The sequence below is a fragment of the Salvelinus sp. IW2-2015 genome, linkage group LG26 (assembly GCF_002910315.2).
Source record: "Salvelinus sp. IW2-2015 linkage group LG26, ASM291031v2, whole genome shotgun sequence".
Taxonomy (NCBI): Eukaryota; Metazoa; Chordata; class Actinopteri; order Salmoniformes; family Salmonidae; genus Salvelinus; species Salvelinus sp. IW2-2015.
Genome location: NC_036866.1, coordinates 12,978,703 through 12,992,614, shown reverse-complemented (window position 1 = coordinate 12,992,614; position 13,912 = coordinate 12,978,703). Strand labels below are relative to the sequence as shown.

General features: G+C 41.8%; 1 protein-coding gene across 2 annotated transcripts in view; it reads left to right on the top strand.

The window, feature by feature from the left end:
- LOC111952549 (protein strawberry notch homolog 2-like) overlaps positions 1 to 13,912 on the top strand; it is a 108,009-nt gene that overhangs the window by 13,699 nt on the left and 80,398 nt on the right. For both annotated transcript variants that reach the window (XM_023971355.2, XM_023971354.2), the window contains exon 2: positions 11,787 to 11,986. In XM_023971355.2, coding sequence (XP_023827123.1) covers positions 11,876 to 11,986 — 111 coding nt within the window. In that variant the 5' untranslated portion in view covers positions 11,787 to 11,875. The remainder of the gene's footprint in view (positions 1 to 11,786; positions 11,987 to 13,912) is intronic.

Genomic DNA, 13,912 nt, shown 5'->3' with positions numbered 1-13,912 from the left:
CCTTACCTTGTCAAGCTTCAATGCAAAGCAGTAGCTTTATTGCTGATAATTTAATTGTTGAATGTTTTATATAGGTTAGGTGCATACTTGTATTGTATTATTTAGGCTGCTTTCTGTTTCACTTGGAGTATTGCATTGTCATTTAGGCTGCTTTCTGTTTCACTTGGAGCTGAGCTTGTTGAAGGGAGCGGATAGTACCTTATGCAAAGACAGTTTAAAAGCTTTCAACAGCTTCGCTGTTCTAATATAAGCTAATGCAATCTCTCCTTTCCCCCTGCTTCGGTTTGATGGAAAATGCTATCCTGCTATCTGCTAGTGTGTCCACACAGTAGGCTACTCTGTATCCTGCCCTGACCAATAGTCCAGTCCCCTATGGCTTGGATCAGAATCACCCACTCATTATTAACACCAGCCTATTCAGATTCAGAGTACACTCCAGGGGTTCCTTAGCCGGTAATACAATTGTAGCTGGACAAATTCTCCAGGGCTGCCTTGCTACTGAGGAGAGGGAGAACGCAATTGAGGAGCCTTGGCCTAAGTTACTGTTGATTGCGAAGATGGAGTTATTTTTCAAGTAAAGCTAAAGTTAGTGCCTCTGGTGAAAAGACTTCAGACTGCGACCATTAATCACTTTTTGCGACCCTTTGATTTGGCCTACTTCTGTCTAGCAAGTCTCTCTCTCTGTCTTTATCTCTGTGTGTGTCTCTGGGGAGAAAAACAAATGCTCTGGGCTAAAGAAAATTGTTCTGATTGTGTAACATTGTCAATTGCTGGGATAACACAGCTATCGTGTTGTCACAGATGGAGAGAGGATGTTCTAAGCTTTCTGTAGGTATACTATATTTCTCAATTATGAGTTAAATAGCAACTATTTTACAAAGATATTTAATATGGCTTTGAGATGTGTGAAATGTGCTTTGGCCATTGTGAGTGCGTTGGCCTTTATTTTTTATTTTCTACATTGTAGAATAATAGTGAAGACATCAAAACGATGAACTAACATATGGAATCATGTAGTAACCAAAAAAGTGTTAAACAAATCAACATTTTTTTTATATTTGAGATTCTTCAAATAGCCACACTTTGCCTTGATGACAGCTTTGCACACTTGGGATTTTCTCAAACAGCTTCACCTGGATTGCTTTTCTAACAGTCTTGAAGGAGTTCCCACATATGCTGAGCACTTATTGGCTGCTTTTCCTTCACTCTGCTGTCCACCTCATACCAAACCATCTCAATTGGTCGGGTGATTGTGGAGGCCAGGTCATCTGATGCAGCACTCCATCACTCTCCTTCTTCGTCAAATATCCCTTAAACAGCCTGGAGGTGTCCCACTAAGCGCAAACCAGGTGGGATGGCGTACCGCTGTGGAATGCTGTGGTAGCCATGCTGGTTAAGTGTGCCTTGAATTCTAAATAAACCACAGACTGTAACCAGCAAAGCACCATCACACCACCACCTCCATGCTTCACGGTGGGAACCACACATGCAGAGATCATCCTTTCACCTACTCTGCATCTCACAAAGCGGTTGTAAACAAAAATCTCAAATTGACAGATTTCCACCAGTCTAATGTCCATTGCTCGTGTTTCTTGGCCCAAGCAAGTCTTCTTCTTATTGGTGTCCTTTAGTAGTGGTTTCTTTGCAGCAATTCGACCATGAAGGCCTGATTCACGCAGTCTCCTCTGAACAGTTGATGCTGAGATGTGTCTGTTACTTGAACTCTGAAGCGTTTATTTGGGCTGCAATTTCTGAGGCTGGTAACTCTAATGAACTTGTCCTCTGTAGCAGAGTTAACTCTGGGTCTTTCCTTTCCTGTGGCGGTCTTCATGAGAGCCAGTTTCATCATAGCGCTTGGTGGTTTTTGCGACTGCATTTGAAGAAACTTTCAAAGTTGTCTGACCTTCATGTCTTAAAGTAATGATGGACTGTTGTTTCTCTTTGCTTATTTGAGCTGTTCTTGCCATAATATAGACGTTGCCCTATTTGGTAAAACATAATCTTCTGTATACCACCTCTACCTTGTCACAACACAACTGATTGTCTCAAACGCGTTAAGAAGGAAAGCAATTCCACAAATTAACTTAACAAGGCACACCTGTTAATTGAAATGCATTCCAGATGACTACCTCATGAAGCTGGTCGAGAGAATGCCAAGAGTGTGCAAAGCTGTTAAGGCAAAGAATGGCTACTTTGAAGAATCTCAAATTTAAAATATATTTTGATTTGTTTAACTCTTATTTGGTTTCTACATTATTCCATATGTGTGTTCATAGTTTTGATGTCTTCACTCTTAGTCTACAATGTAGAAAATAGTAAAAATATAGAAAAACCCTTGAATGAGTCGGTGTCAACTTTTGACTGGTGCGGTATATCATTAGCCTATTGCTGTCATTTGTTGGGTACGGTAGGCAGTAGCCTTTCTTGGTAATTGCTGCAATTTAGCCTGTTCAAACATTTTGGGAAAGTTTAAACCAGTTCGCAAGTGTTTTGTTTCATTCTGTTAAGCAATTTTTTGCGGCCAAATTAAGTTCCAACTGTAATGTTTGCCACAATATAATATCCTTCTCGTATTTTCCCTATTATCAATGGCTTGACTTACTTTTGAATTTACTGTAATAAAGTTTAAAGACTTTTGTTAAGGTGTAGGTATTAGCCTATTATACCGCAGGCCTATGATTAATGTAGGATCTTTAATTTGCGTCAGTTTGCTATACCAGGAATATAATCCTGCAGCAACTGGAAATGTGAAATATTATGTGGATAATAATTAATAGACAATCTGTTTCCCTTACATTTTGTACTTATTTTATTGTACTGATCAACAACATTTGCATAGAAGTAGCTTATTTTGTAAAAGTGTGCACTGTCTCTTTAACCAGTAATGACATCATTCATGACGCAGGAGGGGAGTGGCCTGTCAGGAGCCCTACTCACACCTTCAGTTCGCTGAGCAATAGGTAATCTTTGGGAAAGATGTGCGAGAGACAGATTTAAGTGAATTAATAAAGTTTTGGTGACAATCAGATTTGATATCAGCCTATTTTGTGTCATGGTTTGCATATTATCACAAAGTACTAGGGTAGTCAATTGATGTTAGCTTTCACTGTCAGCTAGCATAACAAGGAAAGTTGAAAAAGCTGAAAGTTACCGGTATCTTTTTGCATTGTAAAGTGTTCGAGCCTGTATGGACATTGTTTTGCGAACAGTTTGAAAATKTCTACATGCCATGTTTTATTATTCAAGTGTGTCAACTAATGTGCAGCTTGAATGGGGAGCTAACGTGATGCAGCCCAGACTCCTAGCGCAGGCTAAGTGGAGTAGGCACGGTGCGCTCGCACATCGGCTGTGATGATAGACTTGATCCATAAGACACATTTGACAGAAGTACCGAAAGTAGTAACAATTCTAGTACCAAACCGTTTCTTCTTGTTCTATAATTGAAAAAGTACATACGTTTTGGCATACCGTGCTAAATTATGCATGAAAGAGAAGCACCAGTTTATAATCTGAGAGAGGCAGTGGGGGGTGTAGAGGGGGAGGTGTTGAAGCCTGGAAGGGGTTCTGGGCTGGTTGAAACACACAATACGTTTATTTTTTTCTGGATTAAAACGGGCTGTAGGTGGTGAGTGTGGCAGGGGGCGTGGTAGGACCGTCTGCCATGCTGGATTTGGTTCAGGCCCCGGGTAAGAGAATTTGAGGCCCCCATCTTGGCAGCTCATCATGGAGCTGAGAGAAAATGTTGCAGTTTTAAAGCAAATTTCCTTCTGCTCAAACATAACAAAATCGATGCTCTTGAATTCGTTACTCAGAATTGTTAATAACATACAGTTGAAGTCGTAAGTTTACATACACTTTAGGTTGCTGTCATTAAAACTTGTTTTTTGACCACTCCACACATTTCTTGTTAACAAACTATAGTTTTGGCAAGTCGGTTAGGACATCTACAGTGTGCATGACACAAATAATTTTTCCAACAATTGTTTACAGACAGATTATTTAATTTATAATTCACTGTATCACAATTCCAGTGGGTCAGAAGTTTACATGCACTAAGTTGACTGTGCCTTTAAACAGCTTGAAAAATTCCAGAAAATAATGTCATGGCTTTAGAAGCTTCTGATAGGCTAATTGACGTCATTTGAGTCAATTGGAGGTGTACCTGTGGATGTATTTCAAGGCCTACCTTCAAACTCAGTGCCTCTTTGCATGACATCACGGGAAAATAAAAAAATCAGCTAAGAACTCAGACAAATAATTGTAGACCTACACAAGGAGCAATTTCCAAATGCCTGAAGGTACCGTGTTCATCTGTCCAAACAATAGTACGCAAGTATAAACACCATGGGACCACTCAGCCGTCATACCGCTGAGGAAGGAGATGCGTTCTGTGTCCTAGAGATGAACGTACTTTGGTGCGAAAAGTGCAAATCAATCCCAGAACAACAGCAAAGGACCTTGTGAAGATGCTGGAGGAAACGGGTACAAAAGTATCTATATCCACAGTTAAACGAGTCCTATATCGACATAACCTGAAAGGCCGCACAGCAAGGAAGAAGCCACTGCTCCAAAACCGCCATAAAAAAAGCCAGCCTACGGTTTGCAGCTGCACATGGGGACAAAGATCGTACTTTTTGGAGAAATGTTCTCTGGTCTGATGAAACAAAAATAGAGCTGTTGGTCATAATGACCATTGTTATGTTTGGGGGAAAAAGGGGGACGCTTGCAAGCTGAAGAACACCATCCCAACCGTGAAGCACGGAGGTGGCAGCATCCTGTTGTGGGGGTGCTTTTCTGCAGGAGGGACTGGTGCGTTTCACAACATAGATGGCATCATGAGGAGGGAAATGATGTGCATATATTGAAGCAACATCTCAAGACATCAGTCAGGAAGTTAAAGCTTGGTCGCAAATGGGTCTTTCAAATGGACAATGACCCCAAGCATACTTCCAAAGTTGTGGCACAATGGCTTAAGGACAACAAAGTCAAGGTATTGGAGTGGCCATCACAAAGCCCTGACCTCAATCCTATAGAAAATTTGTGGGCAGAACTGAAAAAGTGTGTGCGAGCAAGGAGGCCTACAAACCTGACTCAGTTACACCAGCTCTGTCAGGAGGAACGGGACAAAATTCTCCCAACTTATTGTGGGAAGTTTGTGGAAGGCTAACCGTAACGTTTGACCCAAGTTAAACAATTTAAAAGCAATGCTACCAAATACTAATTGAGTGTATGTAAACTTCTGACCCACTGGGAATGTGATGAAAGAAGTAAAAGCTGAAATAAATCATTCTCTCTACTATTATTCTGACATTTCACATTCTTAAAATAAAGTGGTGATCCTAACTGACCTGAGACAGGGAATTTTTACTATGATTAAATGTTAGGAATTGTGAAAACGGAGTTTAAATGTATTTGGCTAAGGTGTATGTAAACTTCCGACTTCAACTGTATCGGCCCATTATCTTTAATACATATTTTGTCTGATTTTAGTCGTTTAAGTTTACACTAAGCATTTTTCAATCCAGAAAATGTATTTTGTCTTAGGCGGTCGAAAAAAAGCAGAAAATAAACAGTTCTATGCAGAAAAAACCCTGACATAGCTTTCCTTTCCTAATGGTTAGGTGTTCTAGCCCTGGGGGTTAGACTCGGTTTCCCACACAGGAGTTCACAACCCTGTTCCCTGGTTACCCAACCATTATACACTCTCCCTCCAGTTTAAACCACACACAATGGAGCCAGCCTCATTCACCGGCTTGATGCGGTAGTCTGGTCCTGTTGATGATCAGGTGTGTAATAGGAGTCTCTGCTGACGAAGTCCACAGCTGAGCTGGCACAGGCCCACTGTACACATACACTTAGAACTGGGTCAGTTTGTATGAATCGTCTCCGCCAGCCTGCAGGTCCGTTGAGTACATGGTCTAATGCCTCCAGCCGATCCCATTTTGTTCTGCTCTGCCCCATGCTCACTTATTCACACAACGAGAAGGGATTGGTTGGCGTTTGTTTGGGTTTGGGGAGCCAGTCTTCAGCATCAAATCCACAGCATCAGGCAGGGTCAGGCTGGGTGAGAGGCGAGCAGCACTTGACACTACAGCCTGAACACACTCACCCGGCCAGGCTGACTCTTGATCAGACCGAGAGGCAGGGAGAGCCAGGATGCATCTCTGGAATGATGCTGCTTGTGCTTGAATTATAAAACAGACGCATTGAAGCGGAATAAACCACCTGACACACAGTTGGCTACAATCATGTTTATGATTAATTTATGTCAGTTTTATTGCAGTACAGAGGGCATGGGTGTTAGCTTACATTTTATTATGAAGGTTTATTGAATGCAGTGTGAGTGAACCATTTTAGAGACTAATCAGAGTGAATCGGGTGTAATCTCAAATGACACCCTAGTTCCAATTTCCCACTACATATATAGGCCGTGAATAGGGTACCAAGAAGAGACCAGATAAGTGGATCCATTTCCTCTTTGATGTTACCTGGCTTTGATCTAGATCTGGTGGATATTGGGGCTCTGGTGTCAGTAAGCCCCACTGTTGGTGGTTCTCATTCTCCCCCTCTCCTTTTCAACACAACAAAAGACTCATTCTGAGTCACTTCCCTGTAATATTCACCCTCATGTTGATAAATCACATGTCTCATACAGCTGGAGACTGTCATTAGGCTAATAATATTCATCATGAGCTCATATGGCGAATTGGCCTTTCTGGGTTTCATTTTAATGTGACTTATGTGACTCACTCAATCCCTTGTGATATTTTGCTTACAAAAGTGCTTGATTTTGCTGCAGCAATTCTGACATTGTGCATGGCAATATGTGATGATTCTGTCCAATTTGGAACAAAGTGTGAAAATTCTTCTTTATGGAGATAGATGTCCCTTGAATGTAAATTGGTTACAAAAGCATTGCCACTTCCTCGCTTGGTTTTTGGTGAGTCAGGCTAATTCTATTGTTGCTTCTAATCATGTGCAGCATGATTAATATATGAATGGCTGCAGAAACTCTAACAATACAGCAGGCTCTTAACACACTTTGTTTCTATCTCCCTCCTGTTTGATAGCGCTGCAGATTTGGTTACTCAGTCATTTGATCATTTTTCTTTGTAATTTCCTCCCTTGTCACCAAGCTGTCCACACATCCTCTCTGTGTGTCAGTGCCACTCAATGGATAATGGCGTGTTGAAAAATACCTGATTAATAATTCACTGTTTTGAATGACAACTGTGTTTCCGAGGGAAGTAACTTGTTCCTTTTTAGGCATTTTTTTAATCAAACTGTCATAACCACCAACCCACTCGTTTAATGTAATGTAGCATGGCTTTATAATCTTATTGAAATCAGACATTTAATAAGTGAGGACATAAGTGAGTTACTTTGTAGGTTTAGTTTATTAGGATCCCCATTAGCTACTGCGCATGCAGCAGCTACTCTTCCTGGGATCCACATAAAGGTTGGAAGAAGTGTTGTCACGTGAGGTCTGAGATGGCATGTCTGCTCAACGGGAACAGATGTAAAAGGTTTGGTCTGTCGTTCGTTCATATGAAACCTCTTGCAACCCTGTGTGTGTCACCCTTGCTGCCAGGATGCCCTGAACTTGAGAGTGTAGTTAATGAAGATGAAGCGGGGCCGCCCATTAAGGGATTTACTCTCTCCCTTAAGCAGGATTAATGCCAGGCTTGAGGAGCAAGGGAAGACAAGACAAGTGTTTTTAAAGAGTGATGGATCACACATCAGGGGTGAAGAGGTGGAGGCCTGCGAACAGGGTGGTAGAGATGACACCACTACACTGGGGCATGTTCTCATACCACTCCGGGCAGTAGTTGCCCTTGGGCACAGGCCAGATCAACTATCAGTTTACCCTCTACAAATCCTAACCTTAACACATGAATGCAAAACTGAATGACCTTAGATTGGCATTTAATTAGGCAACTTTATCATGATAGATGGTAGGAAAAGACCCTGACATAGCGCTCCATAGTCAGCCTTGCCTGGCTCTCTCCCCTCCCTGCTGGCTGTGTGGACTCAGCTCCGCCCGGCCCCTGACCCAGGCTGAGCTAGAACTGCCACAGAGAAAGAGGCTGTTCCCCTCCTGTGTGGAAGGATGGTGGTCCTCGTGAGCGCTTAGCTGTGATTTAGCAGATTAAGGGAGTCACACTTCCTGGATGACTTCCATGTGCTTCAGCTGGCAGGCTGAGTGCCATGTCAGAATGAGAGACAGGAAGACTAGTGGCTTGGCTAGCTGGCACTCAGCAAAATGGGGAAACGGCTGTGGAAAATACAGTGTTACAACAAAATGTGATGTTTGTTCATAATCAATACTTAATATGTTGTAATGTAGGTCATAACTTGTACTTCAGCCCTCTTAAAGGTCTTGAGTTCTTTCATTTCAGGCTAGATTTATAAAATGCAGGGACATGAAATAATCTGCACCTCACACCCTCGGTTTATAATATGTCAGGTCACCCAGTAGGGAGGCTAAGAGAGGGTGGCACTGGACCAACCAGCACCAGTCACTGAAGTAGGGATGGGCATTTTGGTCAATTTGTTGCCAACTAACCAACCCTCATCAACAGGTCAACAAACTGTAAAAAAAAATATATATATACATTTATTAGCGATTGTGAAACTTCTCGCTTTGCATCTTCCTCTCTGATACTATGCATGCATACAAGGAACATACTGTTTTCATTAAGAGCTTAATGGAAACATGCAACATTAGCAAGCCTATCGTCTTCCAGTCAAAAGGCAAAAGGCTGTATTATTGAACACTCCTGTAATGAAGCCGCAAATAAAACACATTTTTCAAACATTTTCCAAAATGCAATTCGCGGGAAAACAGTTCTAAACAGCACACCTAATGTGAGCGGTTCCATGTGATTGAGATAAAATATAAATTTAGGAGAGGGAATCTAATTTCAACAACTAGGATTGGTTTCTAATATGACTATGATTGTGCCTTTTGGCTTCTGGACAATGAAAGAAAGTTCATATGAAAACCAATAAAATAATACAATGATTACCTCCACTTTTCTATGGATGGATTTTTGCTTCTTTGAAGCAAGGTAAGACTTGCCTCATTATTTGAAGTAAAGTAAAACGTTACGGTTTCAGACAATTTATACCGCCTCAAGCTCACATTGCAAAGAGGTGGGTGACACGCTGATAGCCTGCCTACCCTTGTCTATAGGTTATGCGCTCGAATGGGAGGTGCGCTTTAATTACGAGTTGAGATTGACAAATAAAAATGGCTCTTTTTAATCGTTATTTGTTGCGCGATGACTGGTTTTACAGAAAGCGTTTCAATCCAGTACCAGTTTGAGGCGCTGTTCTCGCGCTGTCTGACAGGTGATGGGCTATTCCGCTCCACAAACTAGACTTTGTATGCTGTGTCCGTGGGATAAATAAGATGCATGACAATTTAATTACACAAAATTATGCAAATTAACCCATAGACCGATTTTAAGCATGACTGGGCAAATGTATTTCTCGAACCAGCTAACCGATTTAACTGTTAACATCCCTACTCTGAAGCAATGAAAATATTACACTGTATACTCACTCCTGTGACTGTGAAATGAACCCCCTCCCTCTCTACTACTCTACAATAGGCTTTAAGTTTAAACTGTTTAACACAAAAGATCTGGATTTTGTGAGACCGTGTTACGGTCTTACAAATGGGACACCCTAGAACCCATCCCCATGTACTTGTGAAAAGCATTATATATTTCAATATAGGTCAGAACCTTTTAAATAATTAATGGAGGTATAGTAAATGCTTTCCTTATGTGTGTTTTGCTGAGTGAATGAAACACTAGTTACATTGTTAGCCTCCCGCCCTTCTCTCTCTCCCTCCCTCAGTGGCAGGGAGTTTTTCCTGTATTGATAATAGGCCTTACAGGAAGAGAACATCTGGGAACCCAATAATTATCAGTATTTATTGTCCTCAGACACTGGGCTGCTAAAGAGGGAGATTTTATTGGTTGCTAGGAGACATGATCTGCTGCCGGTGATATGGGGGAAGGTTGGATCGACTGGAGGGAAGGCGGGAAAAGCGGGAAAGGGCCCAGGGATGCTGGGAATAAATCTCAATGCTCCTGAGATGGTGAGAGAGAGAGCGGGGTGGGGCTTAATGACCAGAGATGGACTGTTGTGTTTGTCACACTGATTAAGTCATCACCTGCCTGTGATTGTGGGATTCACAGCCGCATATCTCCTTCACACCACTCTCACACAAACGCATGCACACTCCTCTCATGTATCTGTTCTTTACCAGGTCTGACTGTACACCTACATCTAATATGATTTCCAAAGTGTTAGTAGGGCCAGCTGTTTTTCTGGACCATAGCCTATAACTATGACCCTGAGTACAGTTTTTCCGGGTCAGGTCCTGTGGTTAGAAAAACGACTTAAGTGTCAGCATCCACACACCCTGGGGAGGAGCCTGCCAGCCTGGGTCAGGCTGTAGCACAAAGGACTGCTTATTGAAACCCTCATATGAACTCCATTAGACTTGTGGCTATGCCCCCTGGCGCAGGTGGACAGGTCTGTTCTTTGTGTGCTGGTGAGGAGGGAGGGAGGGAAGAGTTTGATTAGTGAGAAAGGTGGGAAAGAGAGCATGTTAAAGAAACAGCAAGCCCTCACACTAGCTTTCTATTGCTCCAGATAGTGGTAAAAAAGCAATGTAGCCTGGCGTGCAGGCCTTTATGTGCCTATTTGATATGCATATCTGACTATGTTCCCTTMAGGAGGGAATACGATTGAAGTTATGCAGCTAATCGGTCATGGTGGTGTGTGGAGCCTCTTTTGATCATCTGATCAAACTTAGTGGAGATGTAGGTGGTGGGACTGGGAGACCTCCAAGCTTCCTCTCCAGTAGGCTCACTAACTAGCTGTCCAGGAACATACAGCACCTGCCATCCTCTCTCAACCCCCTCTGTCTACAGCTAGTATTTACTATTTTATTAGGATCCCCATTAGCTGTTGCCAAGGCAGCAGCTACTCTTCCGCTTCTCTTCCTAGCTCAATGAGAGCTGTGAATTTAATAGCATTGCATGTGGAATCTGCTGTGATGTCAGAAGGCATAAAGCAAATGGGTCCTGTCAATCAGGAACGATGAGCTACTTCCAATTACAATTGAGCTGTGAATGCAGCAAATTAATGTAGCAGTGTGCGAAGAAGACTGACATCCCAATACATTTACAGACAAACTCATGATTTATATTGGGCTATCCTATGATTTGCAACATTAAGATGTTTCAATGCATAATAAGCAGTAGGGTTATTTGATTGATCTGCCATTTATTTTGTTTGGAACTTCAAGTAAGTGATTGTTTGTCATTCTGGATGTAATTCGAGTGATATTCCCCAGATGAAGTTGTTGCCATTCCACACAGTTTCACCATCCTGGTTTCACTACAAACACTGTTACGCATTATAGTCCGATGTAATCAAACCTGTCATAGTGACGTTCATGCATTATCTTTGTTTAAAATCTGCAGCCTTTGTGCAGACTTGTCTTAGCTCATCATTCCTGATTGACAGGACCCATTTGCTTTAGTCTACTTGGTGTTACAGCACCCAAAACCATTATGCAATTAGGTTATTTGACTTGAGGTAAAACGGTATGTATATTCTCCTGCTTCAAAACAGCAGTACAGGTTTTACACAGTTATATTAGACTACACTACTGGTCGAAAAACATGACACGCTACCGCGTGAATAGTTAGGGGTTTAATTCAAGCTATTCAAATTCTATGTCTCTTTCTCTCGCTCTCCAGGTGATGGAGTGGGCCTTGGTATAAGCTCTGTAGGACACAGCCAGCATACGTACGTGAAGGTCAAAGGTCATGTGTCAGCCTGCAACCTGATGCCCAGCCTCCCTTCACCCTCACCGGCCATGGACGGGGAGAACTACCTGCACCCAGAGGGGCCACAGCTGGACAGCAGCATTTTCGAAGTTGCCTCTTCCAATATGGAGGTATGTCGTATGCACACTACACACGTTTACACATCCACCCATTTTGGTAAACTCACATTTCCAGGAAAATATGGCTACATAATATGCTAATATTGAAAGGCTACATATGCAAATAATAATGTTTATTGTCATCAAACATTTTGTTAGCATGGCTAACGGCATGCAGAACTCTATCTCTGGATCTCCACTGGCCCCTCTACCTCCGAGCCTCTGGGCTGGCCTACAGGAGGGCTGACTGTCAGAGTCCAAGGGGCCAGGTTACATTTCCTCCCTAGCCACTAATGTTAAAGGTTAGGGAAGGGAATGTTATGTCGGTTATATTTACATGCAGGATGTGCCCTCAGTCTATTGAATCTCCCTCCCTATCTAAGCAAGAAGTACTCAGCAAAGAGTCAACAAAGACCCGCAACTAGTTAAACAGATCAGGTGCTTCTCTCCCCTAGCCTGATAATAACTCATGACTGACTGTCATGGTGGTTAAGGACACTTCAACTCAGGGGTCACGTTAATGCAGAATTCTGCATTTTCCACACAGAACATTTTTAATAAAACACATAAATATCTTGCTGTGTTTTGTAAACACAGATCTGAAATGCTTCTTATTGTCATTTCTGCTCGCGTTCTGACAAATTTTGTGCTTCAGTTGCACTTCTCCACTCGGATGAGAAATCTTTGTTCGTCAGACCAATAAAATTCCCGCATTCGCGAACGTCATTCTATCAGCAGACCGTGTTCTGTAAAGCTGCTTTTCTCCATCACTTTTCTATGTGTACTTTTTCTTCTGTACTTTTCTTTTTCTTCTGTAATTTTCTGTGTACTTTTCTCCTGTAAAATGCAAGATTAACTTAAAGCAAGACATTAGAAAATGTAACTGGTAAAAAATAAATTATATGATAAACATCGGCATGCATAATTTTTGCAAGAAAGACCTTGCCTTTTCATTGTAAGCTAATTTACGTGTGGCTGCTAGCCAAATAGCGTTGCACTTCTGTTGTCATCTGATGAAAATGAAGCTATTTTCTGACGAATGTGTTGCACTAATGTATTTTGTGTGAAGGAAAACTATAATTACATGGGCCTGATCTCACTATTGAAGCAAAAAAACACAGAGTTTTAATATAAATCACAGGTGAAATGGTTTTTATGGTCTCCATTTCTGAAGGCTAATGCTACCCCTGCAATTTGAGAAGGACCTGGAACACTAACAATGGCAGTCATGCGTTAGACTTTTTGACATCTGTGGTGGGATGGTGACGTCTTTGTGCTGACACAGTTATCTCGACCGATACTGGGCCTGATGAGGGTCAAGATTTCTCAGGCTGATTCTCGTTCAGGTATTAACTAGTGCCGGGCATCATCTATGTCTCGCTTTTAGGAGACGCTGGTACTATCTAGTGCAGGAATGGGCAGCTGGTGGTGTAGCCCACGGATCTCAACTTAATGTTGAGATTTGGGATAGTAGAATACACAAGGTGCAATTTCAAATTTTGTTTGTATCAGCAGTTGTTCTATTATGTCAACCCCTTGCAGTCACTCAATTAGCCCATGCCAGCTAACATATTTAAGTTTGGTAAGTTAGTCTAGCAGTAATCATTGTCAAATTACCAACCGAGGGGCCCCCATTGATTTTGTTAGTCACTCTCACTCCTATAATTTTCAAATCTGCAAACATTGTTTTCCACCTTATGGAAAATTAATAGAATTGTAGGAAATTATGTGTAAAACTCTCCCCAAAAATATCCGCCCCATGGCAAAATTAGAATGGCATGAAATATAGTTATACAATTGGGTATGTGGCCCCTCATGAGGAATGACCCAGAGGAACCAGAGGAACAAAGACATCCTAAATGGTTACCTGTGAAATGCGCTGGTGAAAAAAATATATATATATTTTGTGCACAATTTTTCAGTAATTTGACAATATAA